The 23,470-nt window shown below is 42.0% G+C and overlaps 1 protein-coding gene across 2 annotated transcripts in view; it reads left to right on the top strand.

The window, feature by feature from the left end:
* CADM2 (cell adhesion molecule 2) overlaps positions 1 to 23,470 on the top strand; it is a 612,895-nt gene that overhangs the window by 468,028 nt on the left and 121,397 nt on the right. Inside the window, exon 7 of one of the 2 annotated variants that reach the window (XM_073668208.1) lies at positions 10,810 to 10,914. The exons of the other annotated variant lie outside the window; for it this stretch is intronic. Coding sequence (XP_073524309.1) covers positions 10,810 to 10,914 — 105 coding nt within the window. The remainder of the gene's footprint in view (positions 1 to 10,809; positions 10,915 to 23,470) is intronic. 2 annotated transcript variants of the gene reach the window in all.

The raw sequence follows: 23,470 nt of genomic DNA, 5'->3' as shown, positions 1-23,470 counted from the left end.
TGGGCAATTTTTAGGCCCTCTGCAGACCTCCGGGGGGGGGCAGCCTGAAAAATGCTTGAGTTTCCCATAGACTTACATTGGGCTCATTGCTCGGGTCAAGCACCCGAGTATTCCAATGTGCTCGACCCGAGCATCGAGCACCTGAGCATTTTTGTGCTCGCTCATCACTAGGTAGTGACCATTCTTCAGTGCTGTTTTGACATACACGTTGCTATCTGTACTGCATATTCAGAGTTTTGGAGCTTTCTTGCCCTATTTTCATTGTTAAGCAGTGAAGCTTTCACTTCTCACTAAACAGATTCACCCAAAACTAGTTGCTACACTGCATTCCCTGCCTTAGCTTTTATACAGGCTATGAAAGTTCCTTATGAGTCCCTTATAGGCTAGCTTGGATGTGCCCGAGGTTATGTGAGCCTTCTTTGGCTGATGCAATCTTCTGCACTGTGCAAAATATTGACTGTCTTTTTTTGCAATTTGTGCAAATCAAATTGCACATTGATTGAATTTGCAGAGTTCAGAGAATTTCCTAGAATTTGACACAAATTTGATTTGCAACAAATTGATTCTCTCATCTCTAACAGTTGCAGTATATTTCCAGTCCTACTGCTGTAAAAAAATATTGCTAATTAGAAGCTTTAAAGCTTTATATGAATACATAAAAAGCAAAGTTGGAATTTTACGCATTTTGAGCAGTAAGGAAAAAAGTTGTTTAACAGCTGGTTTGAGCATTTGTTGATTTTTTTTCAACAAATCTAGCAAATATGTACAAATCTGTTCCATATCATTTTATACTCTAAAGCCTCAAACTGCTGAATATTTCTTAATTTACAGGCAAATTCTTCTTCTTTGCACTGTAAATAATTCAAGATAATGTTTTTTCGTTATTGATAGTTGTCATTAAATATTATGATCACTTTATTAAAGGGGTTTTCAAGGATTACGTATGAATTCACATTGGTTAATTATCAGGAATGAGTTTTTCTAGGAACATTCAATTCCTGTGTAAACAGGTAGCCAATCACTCCGTGAACGAGCTAAATGCTTAAAGGGGTTTTCCCACAAACAAAAGTAAATTTTAATGAATAGATCTTAGAATAATAATAAGTTCCACAATTGGATGTGTTTAAATAAAATGTTCCTGTGCTGAGATAATCTTATAAGTGTGCCCCTGCTGTGTACTGTGTAATGGCTGTCTCTGACCATGCAGGAACATTGTCTGATCATACCACAGCTCTTGGGCAGGAGGGAAGCAAAAGAGTGTACAGACAGGACAGCAGGGGATCAGAGCTGATTCTTTTTGTGAGGTATAACATTTCCCTGCCTGTTTTTAAACAAGGTTGTACCTCACAAAAAGATTCAGCTGCGATCCCCTGCTGTAATGTCTGTATACTCTTTTTTGCTTCCTCCCCTGCCCAGGAGCTGTGGTATGATCAGACCATGTTCCTGTACAGTCAGGCACAACCATTACACAGTACACAGCAGGGGCACATTTATAAGATTATCTCAGCACAGGAACATTTTATTTAAAAACATCAAATTGTGAAAATTATTATTATTCCAAGATCTATTGATTAAAGTGAACTTTTGTTTGTGAGAAAACCCTTTAAGTGTCATCATTTTCGGAAGCATATCATACTGTGTAAACAAATCATGTGCTGCCGAGGACAATGACTGTTTATGCGCACAAAAATACCTATGACTGATTGTTCTGTGAGCCCTGGAAGCATATTAAACAACCGCAAATCATCTCAGATGTAGGCAATTAATGGTCAATTAGCAAGTCTAGCTGCAACCTTATCAGCTTGATGAAGCGCAGACTCTTGACAGGTGTTGGAAACAATGAAAACAATGAGAACACTACAGACATCTGATTGACAGAGCCAAATATTAATGGACTATTCTAGTTATAAGCCATTAATTCTGATGATTCCAGAAAATCCCTCCAAAGACTCAACTTTAATCTAGCTACATGCACAGCGTGTGATATTTGATATTGAATTTAATATACGATGGGTTATTTTTGTTAAAAACATTTTTAGTGCAAACTTAAAAAGATTAAAAAGTGCTTGATTTAACATAGTGGTTCATCCTGTTTGATAATTTGTTTGTATTTTTGGTGAATTTTAAGAATAATTAATATAAGGAGATAATTCCTGAAGCCCTTTTCCCCCGGAAAAGTTGCTAATTTTGTGCAAAAGCTGCAACTTTTGCCATTTTGAAAAGTGTGAGGAGTTTATCTGAAGGAACCTAATAAAGCCCAAAAAATTTAGTGCAAATCATAGCAGAAATGTACTCCAGTCCATGACTGGAGGAAATATCTGTCTCTGACGCAGGGAAAGCTGAAAAATAAGCCAAATTCTTTCAAGAGAACCTGTCATGAGGATTTTATATGTCAAGCTAATTGCATGAATATATCGGCGCTTTCATGCCAACTAAATCTATACCTAGATTTTAGAAATCCACCTTGATACTTCTGTCAAATGGTTCTTGGCTCCGCTACAGTTATTAACAGTATCTGCATCACAGGATACTGAATACTGTTATTTGGGCTGTGTTATCCACCTCTGAATCGGCCCATCTGGCATTTGCCGGAATTGCCAGTTAGCCCTGGTTGTTACTGATCTCAGTATTGTAAGAGGGAAGGATTACAACAAAAGGAAACATCCATTTGTAAAGCAAGAGGTAGATAAAACAGGATCCCACCATTGACGACTGGTAAGGAGAAGAGTTAAAGTTAAAGTTTTTCCCTCATTTTGTACAGTGATCTCTGAACATGTAAAGGCGCACACCCACACAGTTACGACCATTTCCAGAAAGGGGCTCAACATGTTGGTTAATCTATCTGGAGGTGCAGCTACAGGGAGAAAATTAGGTTACATTCTCCATGCCGACAGCGCTCAGTACACAGTGAGTGCACAGTGAGTGCGCTGTAATCGCACTCCAAGCTCTGCACACAGGCTGTTGAGCAGGATGTCAGTTAAAGGGAATCTGTCAGCAAGTTTTTGCTGAATTATCTGAGAGCAGAATGATGTAGGCAAAGAGATGCTGAATCTAATGGTGTATCACTTAGATTACCATTTTGACCCAATTAGAGCTTTTAGATTTAGCAATACAGCAGAGCTGAGGAAGCTAACCCCACCCACACCAGGCTCTGCATATACAATGTCCATAGACAGTGAGGTGCTCATCATAGTAGGGGGCATGTCAGAACAGCATGGTGGTGCTAAAACAATCATTATAAGCAAACAAAACCACAGAGCTTGTTAAGAGGCATTGCTGAAATCTGTGTTTTAACCCCTGACCACTAGGTATAATATTATTTCTTCACTTTGTGTTAGAAGTTGGATACTAGTTGTGTTTGTGTAGCACAGCAAAAACTAAAGGTCCATTTACATTGACTGACCTGTGGCACAATGGGAATGCCGATTGATAAATTTTCACCGATAGGTAGTCATGTCTGTTTACATAGGCAGACCCAAGTAAATGATGCACACTGAACCATGTATACCAGATCACTTAGTGCACACTATGACTGCTCCATTCTTTCGAGGCCAAAAGTTCCACATTCTACCGATCAGTGCGGATTACCACCACCGATAAATAATTTATCGTCTACTGTGTCTCATGGATAGTTAATAACTTCTTTTCACTGAACAACTCCTATAATTATTGGGTGTTCTATTGTATCTCTTGAACTACTTCCAATAAGCACATTAAAGTGCCCATAGACTCTTACAAGTTACCTGTCCCAATATTTTTTTTGCAAACAAATCACTTGTAGTGATGAGCAAGTATGTTCTGTTAACCCTTTCAGCATGCTCGGGCTAACAACAACAAGTATCTTCAGCGTGCTCGGGTGTTATGTTTCAGTCTCTCTGTGTATACATGATTTGCAACTGTTTGACAGCTTTAATACGTGAGGAATGCCAAAGAAACAGACATTCCTCACATGTATTAAAGCTGTCAAACAGTCGCAAATCATTGACACACAGAGGCTGAAACATAACACCCAAGAACGCTGAAGATACCTGGTGTTAGTCTGAGCATGCTCGCCGAAAGGGTTAATTGACCATACTCGCTCATCACTACTGTTAATCCTTTCGGCGAGCATGCTCAGACTAACACCAGGTATCTTCAGCATTCTTGGGTGTTATGTTTCAGCCTCTGTGTGTCAATGATTTGCGACTGTTTGACAGCTTTAATACAATTGAGGAATGCCTGTTTGTTTGACAGCTTTAATACATGTGAGTAATGCCTAACAAACAGGCATTCCTCAATTGTATTAAAGGTGTCAAACAGTCGCAAATCATGTACACAGGATTGACTCAAACATAACATTCGAGCAGGCCGAAGATACTCCGAAAACTCCTGAGCATGCTCGTAAATCTCGAGTACTGAGCATGCTCACTCATCACTAATCACTTGTCCTTTCATGAAACTCTAGTTGGTAAAGTTACTTATTTGACTGAATTCAAGTGATCTAAGCTGCAGTACTAGGGCAAATGCTCTCCTTGGACTAGATACTGCAACGGTATAAAAAGTTCTAGGGGTTAAATTCTTCTAGCAACACTACAGCCCCTATATTTTGCTGATCAGTGAAAGCTCTGGAACTTAGGCTATCCTTTCCATAGGCATAGAGACTCTTATATAGCCAACATAAAGTGTCAATGCATATAAATTGACCATGTTCTATTTATTGCACTTTATTTTTTTTTACATGGCATCAATTTTAACTTTCAAAAACAATGCAGTAACTGTCCAGAAGGAAGTAGTCGTTTTTTTTTCATGAGTTTTTTTTATCTTTTTTTTTTTTTGTACAATTTTTTTGAGCTTGAATGTTCTGGTGAAGATTTAATGTGTTCATTGCTAGCTGTTCACAGGAGCACCTCCAATTCAAACCTTCAAGTCTGTGATGCATTAAATGTGAAAAAAGAAAACACGAACAAGGGTTAACAGTAGCATGCTCTAAAAATGATCTTTCGTTCCAAATGGAATTACACCTGGTGATCTGTAATGGATTGTATTTCATGCTGACACTTTCATTCTTCTGCTGTACTGCTTTTGAGCATCTTCTTTTGTAAGCTGCTTCACTCAAAAAAGATAAACAGACAAAAGCACGGCAAGAGAGAAAGGAACAGAAAGGCAGCCATGTGGAGAGACATGCTGCCTAGTAACAACCTGGCCCCGTGGCGGCCATACTCATTCACGCCTAGGAGTTTTCACATTGTGTCCCGCCTGCACTGTCACTGAAAAATGATTTAAAAAAAAAAAGAAAAAAGAAAAAAAAATGTTGGGTCAAGTTGAATATTGACTTGTTCATTTAAAAAGATGTCTTCAAAGTGGCACTGGTCGGAAAATAATGTTACACCTATGCAGATTGTGTCAAGGCTGTACTAGAACCCATGAACCTAATACTTAAAAGATAGAGTAGGAGGTGCATCCACAACAGAGGGAGGTCTGGTTGCCTAGGCAACCATAGAACTCTTAAAGTCTTTCTCACACTTCTAAACTTTTCACAGTTGATGCAGCTCGTCCAGAATTGGAAAATGCTTTCATCTTTCAATGCTTTTCTAACATCCATATATTTTTAATTTCTATTCTTCAACAAGTTGTATCTTTAAGTGTAAGCAAAAAGTGAAATGGAAAATTCCAAATTTTCATCAATATTTTTTTTTATTTGAGTAGTTTTATGAAAACATTACCCTTTTTGTACTGGTCTTGTTTCATAACCCAGAGGTGCATTCTCAATTCTGCAGGCTTCAGGCTTATAGCATGACATAACTGCCTTCTTGGGTCAGCAATGAGATGGATCCCGTGAGTTTATGCCTTACACCTGTGCGCTATTTTTTAAAATTTAAATTCCATCTCCAAATGTAAAAGTCATACTCTATGCTATTAAGCTACGTTATTAGAAATGTATCTGTCAACCAGATTGTTGGCTGTTTTCAGCTGCAACAAGTAGAATTATGCGTGCAGTTTTGACCATAATATAGGCTGTAACTCAGTACAAGATAATAAGTCTTTTATTTACAAATTGATATATATTTTTTTTATAAATATACATAACATCTGTTTATAAACTAAAAAGTTGTGTTCACAGGTAAATACTGAGGAAAGTATGCAAATGAGCTCTCCTTCAAAGGGAAGAATATTTTCTCTTTGGGGCCCTGCATGGTAACTAACTTGTAAGTCAATGAGCAGGTGCAGATGGCTGTAGATTCTCTCATCCAAGATAATCGCGTCTACTATGCAAATGACACTCTGATGAAACTGATCAGAGTTTTATCAGAGTGTCAGCATAGTGTGATTCAATTCTCTCCGATGAGGAGAAGGTGAAGAACAACTTTTCTCCATCTTCTCCATTGGGTCAGGCAGTGGAAATCGTACAGGAGAACAGATGCCATCCGAGTGTCTTCCGATGATTTCCACGCACTCATTGACTTGCATGGTGAAGTGTGATCCGAATTAAGGACCAAACTCAGGGATGCAGCAATACAGAGTCTGTCCGAGGAAAAATCGGGCATGCGCATGGCCCCATAGACGAACATTGGTCCAAGTGCGATCTGATGTTTTGTTGGATCGCACTCTGGCCGAAAATACAGTGGTCTGCACCTTCCCCTAGAGGGACAATTTTCTTATGATTTTAACTTTTTTTCACGCAGTATTGCTTGGAAGCCTCCCTTATTTGGATTATGCATTACTTTCTGGTTAAATTTAATAATGTCTTCCAAAACAATTGCATAGTCGACTGCTATTTTATCTCACTTAAAAGTTGGCCACCGCAGGAAGGGTGGTCACCGTTGGCCTCATTATACTCAATGGGATAATTTGGGGTCTACTAGAAATCTGCTTTTTGGAGATTCTGATGGAACCTTCAATGGAATCATGGATGTTGGGCACAAAGATAATGTGAAGGCATCCTTATCTGTGCTTCTGTTTCTAAATTTACTAGTCAATTATAGTTTCCTCTTAAAGGTTAAAAGTTAGCATCAAACTTTATTACTAGGGATGAGCGGATCACTTTGCACAACCCTGGTCCATGGTCCAAATCCGTGCTCTCTGGCTAAGGACTGGAGTTGTATGAATTTCCTTAGCTTACGGGTTTCCTGGCGTAGCGTTTGATTCACCAGCCTGGCGTGTTGTCATATGCAGTGTATGGTGCACAGGTGATGTCTCACCAGCCCAGCTAATCATAAATCTAGCTTGGGTCCCAGGAGGATAAGCAAATTCATACAGCTCCTATTCATGTCTGTTGACGACTAACCTGGACCAAGGATCGGGATTGTGCAAAGCGATCTACTCATCTCTATTTATCAGAAAAAGTACCTAAAAGTATCATTGATAGCAAGGGATGCAGGTTTGGGATTCCCTGAGAATTAGGTCAACTTCCTTTGGTGCAGCTGAGCCAAACTTAGTTCAGGGAATTTTAATGAAACATTACAAGAGTCCATGAACCTTTTTCATTGCACAATGTTCAAAATGAAGTTAATTTGTTCGGCACGGTGAGAGATTTATTCACTCTTTTTTAAGTATTGCACAAAGTTCACTCATTTTGGCCTCCTACTGTACAGTGATTTTAAACACAGCGTCATTCAAGTGAATGTATAATGATGTGGTTTCCTGCACAGTTGGTGATAGCAAAAATAAATAGTGAACCCCTGACCAGATCTCAAGTGGCACTTTTTATAGTGGCAAATTCCCTTTAGAAAGAATCTGTATCTACCAAAAAACATCTATGTCTCACTAAGTTTTCTGTTGTATTACTAGTAAAATACAGCAAGTAATTGACTAGTAAATTCATATTTAAAATATAAGTTTAAAGGAGTATTGCTATGTTATCCATTCATGACTGAGATTCAAATGTCTGACTCTACGTGGAAATCAGAAGCAGATGGAAATATGGAAACAGCTTGACTGTTGTTTGTGTGCTCAACTACCTGTGACCTCCACATCGGACTGATATACCCATTTAATTCTGGAACCTTTGCATATACTATTCTGGCTTCTGACAACTCATGTCTGCATTTGATAAGAGTCTGACATCCAACAATAATGATGTGATTTTTGAGTGGTCAGTAATTGCCCAGACTAGTCATACTGCAGACTCTCAAGCACAATTACTGTTCTAATAACTATCAAAGCAGTTTATTTCCAGCAGAGAACTCAATGGGAAATGTAACAAGAAAACAAAATACATGTTGACCAAATACATGATTAGGAGCAAGCAGGGTACATTTAATTCTCTGGTATTCATGCTATGCTTCTGTTCAAAGAATTTAGGAACTGTTTTCCTATTAACGTTTTCTCAATCTAGTGTTCATTCCAACTAACGTGTATATAAAGTGAATTATTGGAAATAAGATGCATTATTTTTTGGTTAGATTTAAAAACCTCTTCGCACACAATAGAGAAGTAAATTGCACTATTGTGTCTGACTTAAAAGATGGACACCGCAGGAAAGGAGACCAAACAGGGTCCAAAGTTGCAGACTTTTAACTCAATGGCTCCATTGGGGGTCTATTGGAAATCTGCGTTTTTGGGATTCTGATGGAATCTTCAACGGAATCATGGATGTGGGGTGCAAAGCTAATGTGAACGCATCCTTACCTTATAATATTAGTCAATTATAGTTTTGTTTTAAAGGGTGATGGATAGCTTAAAACTTTAATGTTTATTAATGAGTGGATCACTTTCCACAAATACGGTCCATGGTCCAGATCAGTAATGTCTGGCTGTGCACAGGAGCTGCACAAATTTCCATTTTGGGGATTTTGATAGAACCTTCGACCAAATCTAGGATATGTGGTACAAAGCTAATGTGAATCTTTCTTTACCTGTGCTGCTCTTTCTAAATCTACAAATCAAATATAGTTTTGATTTAAAGGGTGAAGGATAGCTTAAAACTTTAATTATTACTACAAGAAATGAGAGAATCACTTTGCTCAAACTCAGTCCATGGTCCAGATCAGTGCGCAAAATTCCTGAGATTCGGGGCTCCTAGGCACGGCATTTGATATGCCGGCCTGGTATGATATCATCTGTGCGGTGTTCGGGATACAGCTAGTCTTAAACTGAGCCTTGGATCTCGGAAGGTAAGGAAATTCTCCTAGCTCCTGTCAAGATCCATAGACTACTGACCTGGACCAAGAACTGTGGTCGCCCGAAGTGATCCACTCATCTCTATTTATTACTTTATGTAGAATATCACCACTGTATACTATGTAGAGGTGAGAGTAATGATAATTCTGATGACAATTACAATAATTAGTAATGGTATAAGTCATATTATTATATGCTGAGGAGTCCAGTGTCCTTTGCAGAGATTACCCACCCTTCATGGATGACTATGCCAGTGGGATGTCCTGTTTACTGCTTGTCAGCTATGTTTCTATGCACAGTCAGAGAGTGAATGCTGTCAATCATTGAGTCAATCACTTATCTGTAGTGATGAGCGCAAGTGCTCGTTACTTGAGTTTGACGAGGGAGCTCTGGTATGCACTGAGTATTGCAGATGCTCGAGTGACATGTTCGAGTCCCCACGGCCAGATGTTTCGTGCGGGTTAGACAGCCACAAAACAAGTAGGGATTGCCCTTGTTTGTTAGGTAATCAATGGATGTTTTGTGGCTGTCTAATAACCACAGAACATGCAGCCCGAACATGTCACTTGAGCATCTGCGATAGTCGGTGCATACCAGAGCACCCTCGGCAAACTCGAGTAACCAGCACCTACGCTCATCACTACTTATCGCTATTACTTTATGCAATACTTTGTTGCAAAAGTGACATTATAACTCTGCTGACAATTTTTATTATTAATTATTATTATTTAACAGAAACTCATCTCTTGTGTAATACATCGCCCATTATCTCTTGTAGTCAATGAACAGGAGCCTTCATCATATACTTCTTTCATTGGATAGAAATATGACCTGGTTACTTGATGTACAGGGCTGTATACTGTACAGATCTCAGAACTGTGGCATGTAGGAAATCATCACATGGCCAGGATAGATTTGTGTCCAGTGGAACGTAAACTAAAACGTTTTTTATAAGTTTGATAAAAGTTCATTTTGCAGAAAAGCAAGTAGAGGTTCTGAAAACCGCAAAAAGTTTTCTATTGAATATTAGAATTTTCTGAAAAAAAATTATACTATAAGTCAATCACTTGTATTGCTAGTATGCTGCATCAAAAATATAATAGTCAATTATATACTCTTTTAGAAGTCCTCTGTGGCTCAATAGAAGGGTCTTTATGATTGTTGCCCACCATTGACTTCTATTTTAGCTAGGGGACGACTTCTGAATACAAAATGCAAAACATGGAGTCAATTGCTGATTAGTTTTCCTTGATATAGCCCAGAGGAAGGCACTGCAGGTGAAACAGTCACTTTGGCGTGTGATTTCCATCCTCTTAGCATGTTATTTTTGCTTGTTTGTCTCCTACTTTTACCCAGCATGTTGTTTTATCCACATTTGATCTCCGACGCACAATCCATTGTACATGGCATGGATGAAAGCTTGGTTCTTGTCAATTAAATTCACTCTCCATAGCATCAGATGGAATAATGTTTTGCAGTATCCAGTAATTGAAAAATAATACAGCATTTTATATACCGTTCTAATGAAGCGAAATACAAAATGAGAGTGATTTAATCTTATTAAATGACCAAGTGTCTAGAGCACTTTGCTTAAGCATGTCTATGTTACTGTGTGTCTACATTACCCAGCTTAACCATTGTTATGATTTTTGTATACTATGATTTTGTCTTTACGTTTCATGTCTCTTTTTATGTTTTCCCATTGACCAGAACCTTTATTTACAACCACAATCATCCCCCTTTTCACCACTGCAACAGTCAAAACCTCTGTTACCATAACACCCCGTTCAACCTCATCCGTCTCTGGCACCAAAGGTATGTTTGATCTACCATACACCTTGTGCTCTAGTCTGCTGCCAATTTCAGTAACTGTGATGAGATAATTGAAGCTGATTGGGTTTGAAATAAGTCAATATTGCATCAGCTTGAATAACCACATTTCTGTTTAATTTTGCTGTACATTATTTGTTTCTGCATCCATGTAAGAGAACTTGTCACATCGAACATGGTATCTGATCTGTTGGCAACAAGTTATAGAGGAGAAGGAGCTGAGAAGATCTAGATATGGTTTTATGGGAAATTATTTACTTTCACTTACAGTCTTGGACTGGCCCACAAGAGAGCAGGAGAATCCTCCGGTGGGCCCCTGTGCAAGAATGGGACACCACCCTCTTATATGAGCAGTACTTGGCACAATATACTTGAATCACTATGTACAGACCAAGGTGGCGTCTTTTTCATTTAACAATCTACCTAGTTCATTGTTACTGTATATACACTGCTCAAAAAAATAAAGGGAACACTCAAATAACACATCCTAGATCTGAATGAATGAAATATTCTCATTGAATACTTTGTTCTGTACAAAGTTGAATGTGCTGACAACAAAATCACACAAAAATCATCAGTGGAAATCAAATGTATTAACCAATGGAGGCCTGGATTGGGAGTCACCCCCAAAATTAAAGTGGAAAAACACACAACAGGCTGATCCAATTTTGATGTAATGTCCTTAAAACAAGTCAAAATGAGGCTCAGTATTGTGTGTGGCCTCCACGTGCCTGTATGACCTCCCTACCAAGCCTGGGCATGCTCCTGATGAGGTTGCGGATGGTCTCCTGTGGGATCTCCTCCCAGACCTGGAATAAAGCATCCGCCAACTCCTGGACAGTGTGTGGTGCAACATGACGTTGGTGGATGGAGTGAGACATGATGTCCCAGATGTGCTCAATCGAATCCAGGTCAGGGGAACGGGTGGGCCAGTCCATAGTCCAATGCCTTCATCTTGCAGGAAATGCAGACACACTCCAGCCACATGAGGTCTGGCATTGTCCTGCATTAGGAGGAACCCAGGGCCAACCAAACCAGCATATGGTCTCACAAGGGGTCTGAGGATCTCATCTCGGTACCTAATGGCAGTCAGGCAACTTCTGGTGAGCACATGGAGGGCTGTGCGGCCCTCCAAAGAAATGCCACCCCACAACCTTACTGACCCACTGCCAAACTGGTCATGCTAAAGGATGTTGCAGGCAGCAGATTGCTCTCCACGGCATCTCCAGACTCTTTCATGTCTGTCACATGTGCTCAGTGTGAACCTGCTTTCATCTGTGTAGAGCACAGGGTGCCAGTTGCGACTTTGCCAATTCTGGTGTTCTGTGGCAAATGCCAAGCGTCCTGCACAGTGTTGTGCTGTGAGCACAACCCCCATCTGTGGATGTCAGACCCTCATACCACACTCATGGAGTCCGTTTCTAACCGTTTGTGCAGACACATGCACATTTGTGGCCTGCTGGAGGTCATTTTGCAGGGCTCTGGCAGTGCTCCTCCTGTTCCTCCTTGCACAAAGGTGAAGGTAGCGGTCCTGCTGCTGGGTTGTTGCTCTCCTACGGCCCCCTCCACCTCTCCTGGTGTACTGGCCTGTCTCCTGATAGCGCCTCCAGCCTCTGGACACTACGCTGACCGACACAGCAAACCTTCTTGCCACAGCTCGCATTGATGTGCCATCCTGGATGAGCTGCACAACCTGAGCAACTTCTGTGGGTTGGAGAGTCTGTCTCATGCTACCACGAGTGTGAAAGCACAACTAACATTCAAAAGTGACCAAGGCATCTGCCAGAAAGCATTGGTACTGTGATGTTGTCTGTGGTCCCCACCTGCAGAACCACTCCTTTATTGAGGGTGTCTTGATAATTGCCAATAATTTCCATCCATTGTCTATTCCATTTGCACAACAGCATGTGAAATTGATTGTCAATCAGTGTTGCTTCCTAAGTGGACAGTTTGATTTCACAGAAGTTTGATTTACGTGAAGTTATATTCTGCTGTTTAAGTGTTCCCTCTTTTTTTTGAGCAGTGTACATTTGTGATTAAGGATAATGTCACATTTGCATGTAGCTGAAAAGTGGGGTCCTGGAGTTGATGTTACCGGTGGGCCCTTGGCCAGTTCGACCCTGATCACTTGTATTTTATTAATTTAAATCAGTGTTCATTATTTACTGAGGAGTCCAGTAGGCGGTTGTATTTAAATATTGAGCAACCTGCCTGTCTCACTGTGCATAAAGTTATAGCGCTCAATCTCTGTGTTCAATTGAGGGATTGACAGTCATCTCTTTATGTACAAGTTGGAAAGGGAACCATGTAAATTGTGGATAGCAATGTCAACTGAACCATAAAAAGGGCAGTGATTTACATGAATAAAGAACAAGTTTTACCTTTTCCCACAAAAGTATATATCAATCTGCTCAGCTTCTGCTATATAACGCACTGCCTATAGAAAGTTTGCATGTAACAGGTTCCTATTCTAGGTTCCAACCATAATTGACATAGATTATGCATCTATTTAGACCCAATCAGATTTCATAAATATTAACACGTGTTGCCTTTAAATAACCACAAAATAAATATGGTCTTTTAAAAATTAGAGCTATAAGGAAGTATTTTTTTTTTTTACATTCAGTTCAGGAAATGATGATGCTTGCTTTGGTTGTTGGAAACTCAGAGGAAGCCCGAATGCATCGGAGAGCATGGAAGGAATTTGGTCTTGAAATAGTTTACCTTGGAAGCTTATCCTCAATGTAATTACTAATTATGAAAGCTAGGGTTTTGGAGATGGGTCATTGACCCTAGAGAAATCTTAGAGATTAGCCAAAGTTTTTGCGCATCATACGGGTTTGTTTTTTCTCTGGATCAGCAATGTGGAAGAATAGACTGTTCTTGATGGACCTATTTCTTTATCTCAAACATTGTATAGTATGATGCTTAGAGGAGGACACATCATTGGTACAACTGGTGCAGCTGCACAGAGGTCCAACAGGTAAGGGAGCCCATTATCAACCCCAAACCAGCAAGGAGCCCAACTGCAAAGAGCCAATACACTGTTATTGCACAGGGACCATTTTGTTTCTGTGTCCACCACTGATGATACAATACAGCATACTTCATGAAGCCATTGTCACAAGAGATGAGTAAATAAGTTTGTAATTTCCTGGTCCAGTCGCCAGGTCAGTAGTCAATGTTCACTGCCAAGGAACATTAGGAACCGCCTTTTACCTGCCAGCTGATGTCATTCCACAAAAACATCAAGCCAGACTGAATGGTCAAAAGAGGAGCCAGTGATGTTGGCAAGAAGGAGACGGTTTAAAGAACGACCGATCCAGGGGCCATGTAATACTGACTTTTACAGTTGTCAAGAGTCCTGTGTATCTATAAATGGCAGCTTATTACCCATCAGGCTAACAATGGAGCCACTATATCATGAAAATTGCCCCATAAATACCAAAAAGGCAACTGCTGCTTGTTGATGTAAAATTCAAAAAGCAATAAATATTATTGCCATGTGCAACTGGAAAATTCCCACAGTGATTTCTTACTCCCAGTAGCCCATATGAGGTCCTATACAGCCCACATATATAGGTCACACCAGAACTAAAGAGGACCTATCACCAGAATTCACCCCAGAAGCTGCATACACATTGTGGTAAAGCACCTCACTCGGCTTCCCAGGAAGTAGACTCAGGGACCGTGTTTTCTCTGCAGGCTTTATTATTTAGCATAAAGCCTTGCAGCTTCAGCAAAGATAAACACAGCCTTACTGGCAAAACAATGAAACAAAAGATAAACGATTGCACAGTCCATAACGGTGTGGGATTCGCCACACATGTTGCAGTCCCAGCCTTCAGCTCCTCTCTGAGATGTGGCCTTTCAGTCTGGAGTCTTTGCAACTCCAAACTCAACAACAGAAAAAAAATGGTAACTGAGCATTTAAACCTTGCTCATACACACCCTGAGGCAGAGGTATGGGGAATGAATTCCCTCCCATCTATATGTCATTCCCATAAAACCACACCCTTTAAAAGAGTAAACCCCCAGCATGTAACATGCTGGCAGAAAGTCTATTGGTTTCAGTTCACACAGGCCAGCAACCTGCGTGACACATACCTCCCCTCATACTGTATATCATATCAGTGACTGTCACATATTCCCCCCCACTGCCCAAAGCTGGAGGTTTGGGCACCTTCAGACACCAAGCAGGGGATTCTGGAGAAGGCATCAGCATTAGCGTGTAACTTCCCGGGTCTATGCTCCACGTGAAAACTAAAGTCTAGGAGACCTAAGAATCACCTAGTTACTTGGACCTTCTTACCCTTCTTTTTCCTCAACCATATCAAAGGGGCAGTGTCTGACACCAATTTAAACTTTTGGCCAAGTAGGTAATATCTTAGTGTGTCTATAGCCCATTTTATGGCTAAGCATTCTTTCTCCACAATGGCATCATTTTTCTCCCAGGACGAGAGTTTCCAGCTCATATACAGGATGGGACTCGACCACCCACTCTTTGATTCCTCTATCATGCCGAGGTCCAGCATCCTCGTCACATCGGCTGAGATTACCTCATGGTGGGCTTCAGGAATCCTATAGGGTTTGAGGTTTACCCTAACATGCGCTTCCATCAGCACGTCATGCTTGAACACTTATGTATGCCCCGGTAACTCCAAGAACAGGTCACGGTCCCATTTCAGCAGCTCTCTACATTGTTGCTTTTGTGACGGTGATAGTCTCTGCTATCGTGACGTCCTCAACTTTGGCTTTCGGACTGGCTCCCAAGCAAGAAGCCTCCAACGTTTCCCAATCTCGCCATGGCTTGAGCAAGTTCACATGGTACACTTGGTGCGGCTTTCTTCGGCCTGGCTGGTGAACTTTGCAGTTCACTTCGCTGAGTTTTTCCACCACCTCATATGGGCCTTGTCACTTGGCCAGGAACTTGCTCTCGACGGTGTGAATAAGCACCAGAATGCAATCCCCAGGCTGGAACTGTCTAAGCCTTGCTGACCAGTTATAGACCCTTGCCTGAGCCTCTTGTGCCTGGAGTAAATGAGCCTTCATGATAGGCATCACTTTCGCCATTCTCTCTTGCATCTGGGCGACATGTTCTATCATGCTCCAGTGGGGCGTAACCTCGGCTTCCCAGGTTTCCTTGGCAATATCCAGGAGCCCTCGCGGTTGTCATCATACAGTAGCTCAAATGGGGAGAAACCTGTAGAGGCTTGTGGGACCTCTCTTACCGAGAAGAGCAGGAATGGTAACAGGTAGTCCCAGTCACATCTGTCCTTCTCTATGACCTTTTTGAACATTGCTTTTAAGGTTTTATTAAAGCGCTCCACCAGGCCATCTGTCTGCAGATGGTAAACGGAGGTTCGTAGCTGGGTAATCTGAAGGACTTTACACAGCTCCTTCATTACGTTGCTCATGAACAGGGTATCTCATTCAGCAGCCCGGTTCTGGCAAATATATGGACAAGTTCTCAGACTATGCTCCTACTCGACGAGTTCCTCAGTGGTACCTCTTCCGGTTAAAGGGTCGCATAGTCCATGACCACCAGAATGTATTGGTGGCCCCGGGACGATTTGACTAAGGGCCCCACTAAGTCCATAGCAATCCTTTCAAAGGGGATTTCTATCACAGGTAGGGGGACTAAAGGACTACGAAAGTGGGAAGAGAGGGTGGTTATCTGGAAAGTGGGTCAGGGCCTACTATAGTTCAGGATCTGCCGGTAACACCCTAGCCAATAAAACCTCTTCAATATCCTCTCCTGAGTCTTCTCGACCCCCAGGTATTCCCACAGAACATGTGAATGGGCCATCTCTAATACCCTCTGTTTGTGTGGCTCTGAGACTAATAGCTGCTCCACTATCTCATCACCCTTTGGTTTGGTAACCCGATACAATATCTCCCCCTGAACTGTGAAGTGTAGGTACCTGGTGTCTGCCCCCGGCTCTTGAGCAACCCCATTACAGACAGAAACATTTTCTCATGCCCCCTTCAAGGTCAAGTCCCAAACTAGAGCAGACCCAAAGTTCTCTCCTGTCACCTCTAACTCAGGGAGGTCAGCCTCCTCGGTCACAGTCTCCTCCTTGTTGCCGGCAAGGACACACAATGGGAACTCATCCCCTTCAGATCTCAACGTGGGTATTTCCCTAGTGACCTGGATTTTGTCTACACGACTCAGTCTGGTTTCTTTCCCCAAAAAATTCCAGAACAATGGGAAATCATGTCCCAATATGACAGGATGTATCAGGTCCTTAACCACCCTGACCTCGTGGGATTGGGCACCACAGTCTATTCCCACTGTCACTCTGGTCACAGGGTAGTCCTTGGCATCCCCATGTATGCAGAGAACGTCCACAGTCTTGGCAGAGATCAGCTGGTGGGGAAGGTTGGCACTGATTAGGGTCACTAGACTCCCTGAATCCAACAGTCCTAGCACCTTCACCCAATTAATGGACACGGCACATGCCTGTGGCCCCTCGCCGGGTGAACAGTCCACTCTGCAGCCTGGATAAGCATAATAGGAAACCCATCTTCCTAGGCTGCAGTCCATGGGCTCGGGGGACAATTGACATGTGGCGGCCACGTGTCCAGGGTTGTGACTGTTATGTTCTGCTACCAGAGCTAAGGAAAGACAGGAGATCTGTCCCTACGATAGAACTCAGCTTAATCCCTACGATGTAACAGGGGACCTGATCCTGCGATCAGACCTGCTAAAGTCCTAAGCTAGTCTGTACGGAGACCTGTAGATGTGGGGAAGGAATCCCTACAAGTACTAAGGACTGGGAGGAAAATGGGACACCTCCTAACAGAAATAGTAGCAGACAGACGAACAAACAAAATATAAAGAACACAGAGGTCCGTAGACCAAGCAAACTAACAGAGTTAGATACAGAGCACAGGCTAGCTAGAAAGTAGTTATACAATGAAGTCCAGCAAAGCCAGAAGGGCGGAGCAGGATTAAATAGGCCAACAAGGTCATGTGACCAGCAAAGGAAAAAACCTAAGAGCAAGGTTCTAACAGTACCCCCCCTTCTAAGAGGATCCTCCGGATCCCCTAGGACCAGGCTTATCAGGAAATCTCCTGTGAAACGCTCTGATGTCATCCAAATACACAACCACATTTTTGCCGATCAAAGGTCTAAGGATGTCATTAATAAGATTCTGAAAAAATGCAGGAGCATTAGTAAGACCAAAAGGCATAACCAGATTCTCAAAATGACCCACAGGAGTGTTAAAAGCAGTCTTCCATTCGTCACCCTCCTTCATGCGCAACAGATTGTATGCCCCCTTAAGGTCAATTTTAGAGAACAACTTGGCCCCCATTAACTGGTTAAACAGATCAGGAATCAATGGCAGTGGGTAAGGATTGCGTACAGTAATTTTGTTAATCTCACGAAAATCCAGACAAGGACGTAAACCGCCGTCCTTTTTTTTTACAAAAAAAAAATCCAACCGCCACAGGAGACTTAGAGGGCCTAATGTGACCGGCGGCCAAACTTGTCTGTATGTATTCCTCCAAAGCCTTCCTCTCAGGAATAGTAAGGTTAAATAAACGACTTTGAGGAAGAGTCGCTCCAGGGACAAATTCAATAGAACAATCATAGTCTCTATGAGGAGGCAAAACCTGCGATTCCTTCTCAGAAAAAACTCTCCAAAAATCCTGAATAGGAACAGGCAATTCTCCCCTATCCAAAGCTGCAATACGCCCGTTACAACACTTGTCATAACATTTATGGCTCCAGGATTTAATTTCACTGGTAGACCAATCCAGTACAGGATTGTGAAATTTTAACCAGGGCAATCCCAATATTACTGGAGAAGGCAAGTTATTCAAAACTACCAAATCCAATTTCTCATGGTGAACACCATTAATAGTGAGAGGAAATTCACAGACCTTGAGAGTAATATTCTTCAAAGGGGAACCATCCACAGAAACCACAGCAATGGGGGATGATAAAGGTTCGGGTTTTAAATTGAGTCTTTCCAAGAATCCCCCATCAATTACATTCAGAGTAGACCCACAATCAACAAACACCCGAAATTCCATTAATTTTTCCTGAGCAATCGTGGAAGCAGCTAAAAATACACCCTTGGAATTTAAACAGGCAATACGGGCATGACTGACCATTTTTTTTTCTTTCTTCATACGAAGCTCACAGCCTTTAATCAAATGACCAGATTTTCCGCAATAGAAACACAAGCCTTTAGAAAATCTACGGTCTTTTTCTTGAGAGCGAGGTGCCACCGATCCAATCTCCATCGGTTCACCACTGTTAGTACACACATTCTCATAACCAGAAACTGACATAGCAGAGGATTTGCTCTCATTAACCCTTGCACGCAGTCTCCTATCCACCCGTATAGCTAATTGCATAGCCTGTTGCAAATCTTCAGGTGTAGGATAAGCAATTAGCAGGTCTTTAACCCTTTCATTGAGCCCAGCAAGAAATAGACTTTTCAGAGCAGAATCGTTCCACCCTGTTTGAGTAGACCAACGACGGAAATGAGTACAATATTTTTCCACATTACCTGATCCCTGTCTCAAACGTCTTAACTCAGTCTCAGCTGATGAGACACGGTCAGGATCATCATATAATAGCCCCAAAGCAGAAAAAAAACTATCCACTGATCTGAAGCATGTATCACTAGGTTGCAAAGAAAAGGCCCACTCCTGAGGCTCTTTGCGCAAAAGTGACATTATGAACCCTATGCGCTGGGATTCATCCCCAGAATACTTGGGTCTCAAACGAAAATACAATAGGCAAGCATTTTTAAATGAAAAAAATTCTCGGTGTTCGCCAAAAAATAAATCCGGCAAACATACCTTAGGCTCCAAGAATTGTGCTCCAGGACAGTTACTCACGTGCTGACGGAGCTCGGCCACCTCCAGAGAGAGTCCCTGCAGGCAATGAGCCAAATTCTGAACCGACACCATGATGGAACAGAAAAATCTTTCCTTAGAGAATTTGCAGGCTGGACTTACTGTTATGTTCTGCTACCAGAGCTAAGGAAAGACAGGAGATCTGTCCCTGCGATAGAACTCAGCTTAATCCCTACGATGTAACAGGGGACCTGATCCTGCGATCAGACCTGCTAAAGTCCTAAGCTAGTCTGTACGGAGACCTATAGATGTGGGGAAGGAATCCCTACAAGTACTAAGGACTGGGAGGAAAATGGGACACCTCCTAACAGAAATAGTAGCAGACAGACGAACAAACAAAATATAAAGAACACAGAGGTCCGTAGACCAAGCAAACTAACAGAGTTAGATACAGAGCACAGGCTAGCTAGAAAGTAGTTATACAATGAAGTCCAGCAAAGCCAGAAGGGCGGAGCAGGATTAAATAGGCCAACAAGGTCATGTGACCAGCAAAGGAAAAAACCTAAGAGCAAGGTTCTAACAGTGACACCGCCAACAGACTATATCTTTAACAACGGTCCTTGTGGCACCTTCAGTGGGAGTGGGACGCCCCCCAGTGGTGGCTCTAGACCCCTTCTGTGGTGAACTCACCCCCATTTGGGTATCCCAGTATGGAGAAGTGACTATATCCAGTTTCCCAAGGGATTTCTCAACCACCTGGTACCTCTCTACCAGGCCAATGAAGTCATCTGCATTCTGGGGATTTCCCTGGGCAACCCAAGTCTGTACTGGTTTAGGAAGGGAGTGCACGAATCTGTCAATCACCACCCTCTCAACCATCTGGGCCGGAGTGGACTCTGGTTGCAACCACTTCTGAACAAGATGCAATAGGTCAAACATCTGCAGGCAAGGGGGCTTGTCGCTGGCATACACCCAGTGGTGGACTCATTGGGCTCTCACCACCATATTCACTCCCAGGTATGCTAAGATCTCTGTCTTTAGCTTGGTATATTCCTTGGCACCCTGCAGTGCCAAGTCGTAATATGCCTTTTGGGGTTCACCCGACAAATTTGTTGCTAGAACCTCTGCCCACTGTTCAGGTGGAAGTCTCCACCCTCTCAAAGACTGTCAGAAATGCTTCTACATCATCACTGGGAGTCATCTTACGAATGGTCCATCTTACCGCGTTCCTAAAGTGGGAGTCATCAGTTGGTCCTGTGGGTGGGGCGGTTGCCCTGCCCTGGATGGCGTCCGCCAGAAGCTGTATCTGCTGTTGCTGCCCCTGCTGGTGCTGCTGCAACTGGATCTGTTGAAGCAACAGTTTGGTCGTCTCCTGGTTCTGCTGCTGACTTTGCAAGTGCTGCTGGTGCACCTGTTGTTGGCTCTGCACCAGGTGCTTAATGAGCTCCTCCATGCTGCCAGCCTTCTCTGGCTGGGTGGTGGCCTGCACCCAGGACATCCTCCGTTTCTCATAGCAGGAACATGTGTTCCTGGGATCTTGCTCGCACTCTCACACCAACTGTTGTAAGGTACCTAACTCGGCTTCCAGGAAGTAGACTCAGGAACCATGTTTTCTCTGCAGGCTTTATTATGTGGCATAAAGCCTTGCAGCTCTAGCAACAATAAACACAGCCTTACTGGCAAAACAACAAAACAAAAGATAAACTATAGCACAGTCCACAGCAGTGTGGGATTCACCACACATGTTGCAGTCCCAGCCTTCAGCTCCTTTCTGAGCTGTGGCCCTTCAGTCTGGAGTCTTTGACACTCCAAACTCAACAACAGGAAAAAGAATGGTGACTGAGCATTTAAGCCTTGCTCAGCCACACCCTGAGGCGAAGGTATTTGGAATGACTTCCCTCCCATCTTTATGTCATTCCCATAAAACCACACCCTTTAAAAGAGTAAACCCCCAACATATAACATGCTGGCAGAAAGTCTATTGGTTTCAGTTCACACAGGCCAGCAACCTGCGTGATACATGCCTCCCCTCATATATCATACCAGTGACTCTATGTAATAGATATAGATAGATATCTATAGATATCTATATAATAGCTATATAAGCCTTTTGATAAGCTTTCCTATTAAATACTAAAATGTAAATTTTATGCATCCAGGTAGAGATTAAAGGAGTTGTCCTGCCCAAATCGATAAGTCAACAGTCACTTTGTGTAAAGATAACAAGGTAATAGGTCGACACTACGTGAAATCTCGTGGTGCTCATGGAAGAGGAATGCATGAAAATAAAGCAGGTCCTGGCACTCACGTAGTAATAAATCACTGCTGTTTATTCCAATGCAGACGCAATTTGGATGTTACAGCCGCTCACAGTCTTTTCTCAACAACCACATGAGAGAATCATATCACAGGTGTGGAGAAGATGGAGAACTTAATTTCTCCATCTTCTCCATTGTCTCTGTGAGCATACATCGGACTGCTTTCGGATGACATGCGAGTGTAGTCTGATGTTTTACATGCACCCATAGACTTGTATGGGTGAGCATGTTTCGACTATCGGATACATTTTTGAAAGTTGAAAAAGCATGAGAAAAAAATCGCTGATCTGCACTGCCCCATAGTATAACATTGGGCTGAGTGCTATCCGATAAAATATCGCATAGCGCTAGTCCAAGTTATACGCTCATGTTGGCGAGCCCAACAGTAACAGAAATGTTACTATAGGTTAAGATTTTATGCACACAATACTATATAGAACATTGCATAATTTTGCAATATTCAGTAGTCGCTCTTACCATACATAACTCTGTACAACCACTTTAAGTAAATATAAGGGGGTAGCTACGATGCCATGATAGATTTCACATTCGGAAACATTCAGTAACCTGAAAAGTTTCTTAACATGAAAATCACACATTAACCACAAAATTGCTCCCATTCAGTTGTGCATTCAAAGCAATTCTCTCATCTCAGTGAACGCTAATGTTTTAATGATTTACCAACCTGCTATTTTACAAAATGGAACATATTTTTCATCGCATGCTCCCATTGAGGCAAATAAATGAGACTGACACGTTTTCACCTGTGATGGCAACAAAAAGAATTTTGCTAAATGTGTGTGAAACCCAACTGCATGGATGAATGTGAGGATATTTGCACATTGTTGTAGCAATTAATACAAACAGTAAATATAAAAAAACAGATATTTGAGATGAATAAAATGACAAAAAACCCTCTGAAGGTTGGGGCTACATTGAAAGTTTTGCCATGACACAAATCGCATGGCCAAAGATCGCTATATGCTGCTGCTACATTGTAGCATGATGCAGGTATATGAGATCTCATTTTACCCTGCAAGATACTGCAATGGGGACAAGCTAGTGACCAAAAATCCAAATGGATCTGACTTATTGCATCTTGCTGGTCACGTTACCTTGTGGGCTGCAATGCGGTACTTTGTGAGTCGCACCTTTGTCATATCCAAAGCAAGCCTGTAGCTCCAGCCTTACATGGCCCTTCAGACATGTATATGATAAATGGGAATACAAATGGGTTAAAAGGGTTGTCCCTAGTGATGAGCGAACATGCTCGGATAAGGGGTCATCCGAGCATGCTCGGGTGCTAACCGAGTATCTTCGGTTTGCTCGAAAAATATGTTTGAGGGGTCACGGTTGCATGTCTCGTGGCTGTTAGACAGCTACAACACATGCATAGATTGACCAA

Source organism: Phyllobates terribilis, unplaced genomic scaffold (assembly GCF_046119375.1).
Source record: "Phyllobates terribilis strain yellow unplaced genomic scaffold, ASM4611937v1 Scaffold_2__4_contigs__length_985480577, whole genome shotgun sequence".
NCBI classification, from domain to species: Eukaryota; Metazoa; Chordata; class Amphibia; order Anura; family Dendrobatidae; genus Phyllobates; species Phyllobates terribilis.
This window is presented reverse-complemented; position numbering and strand designations above follow the sequence as displayed.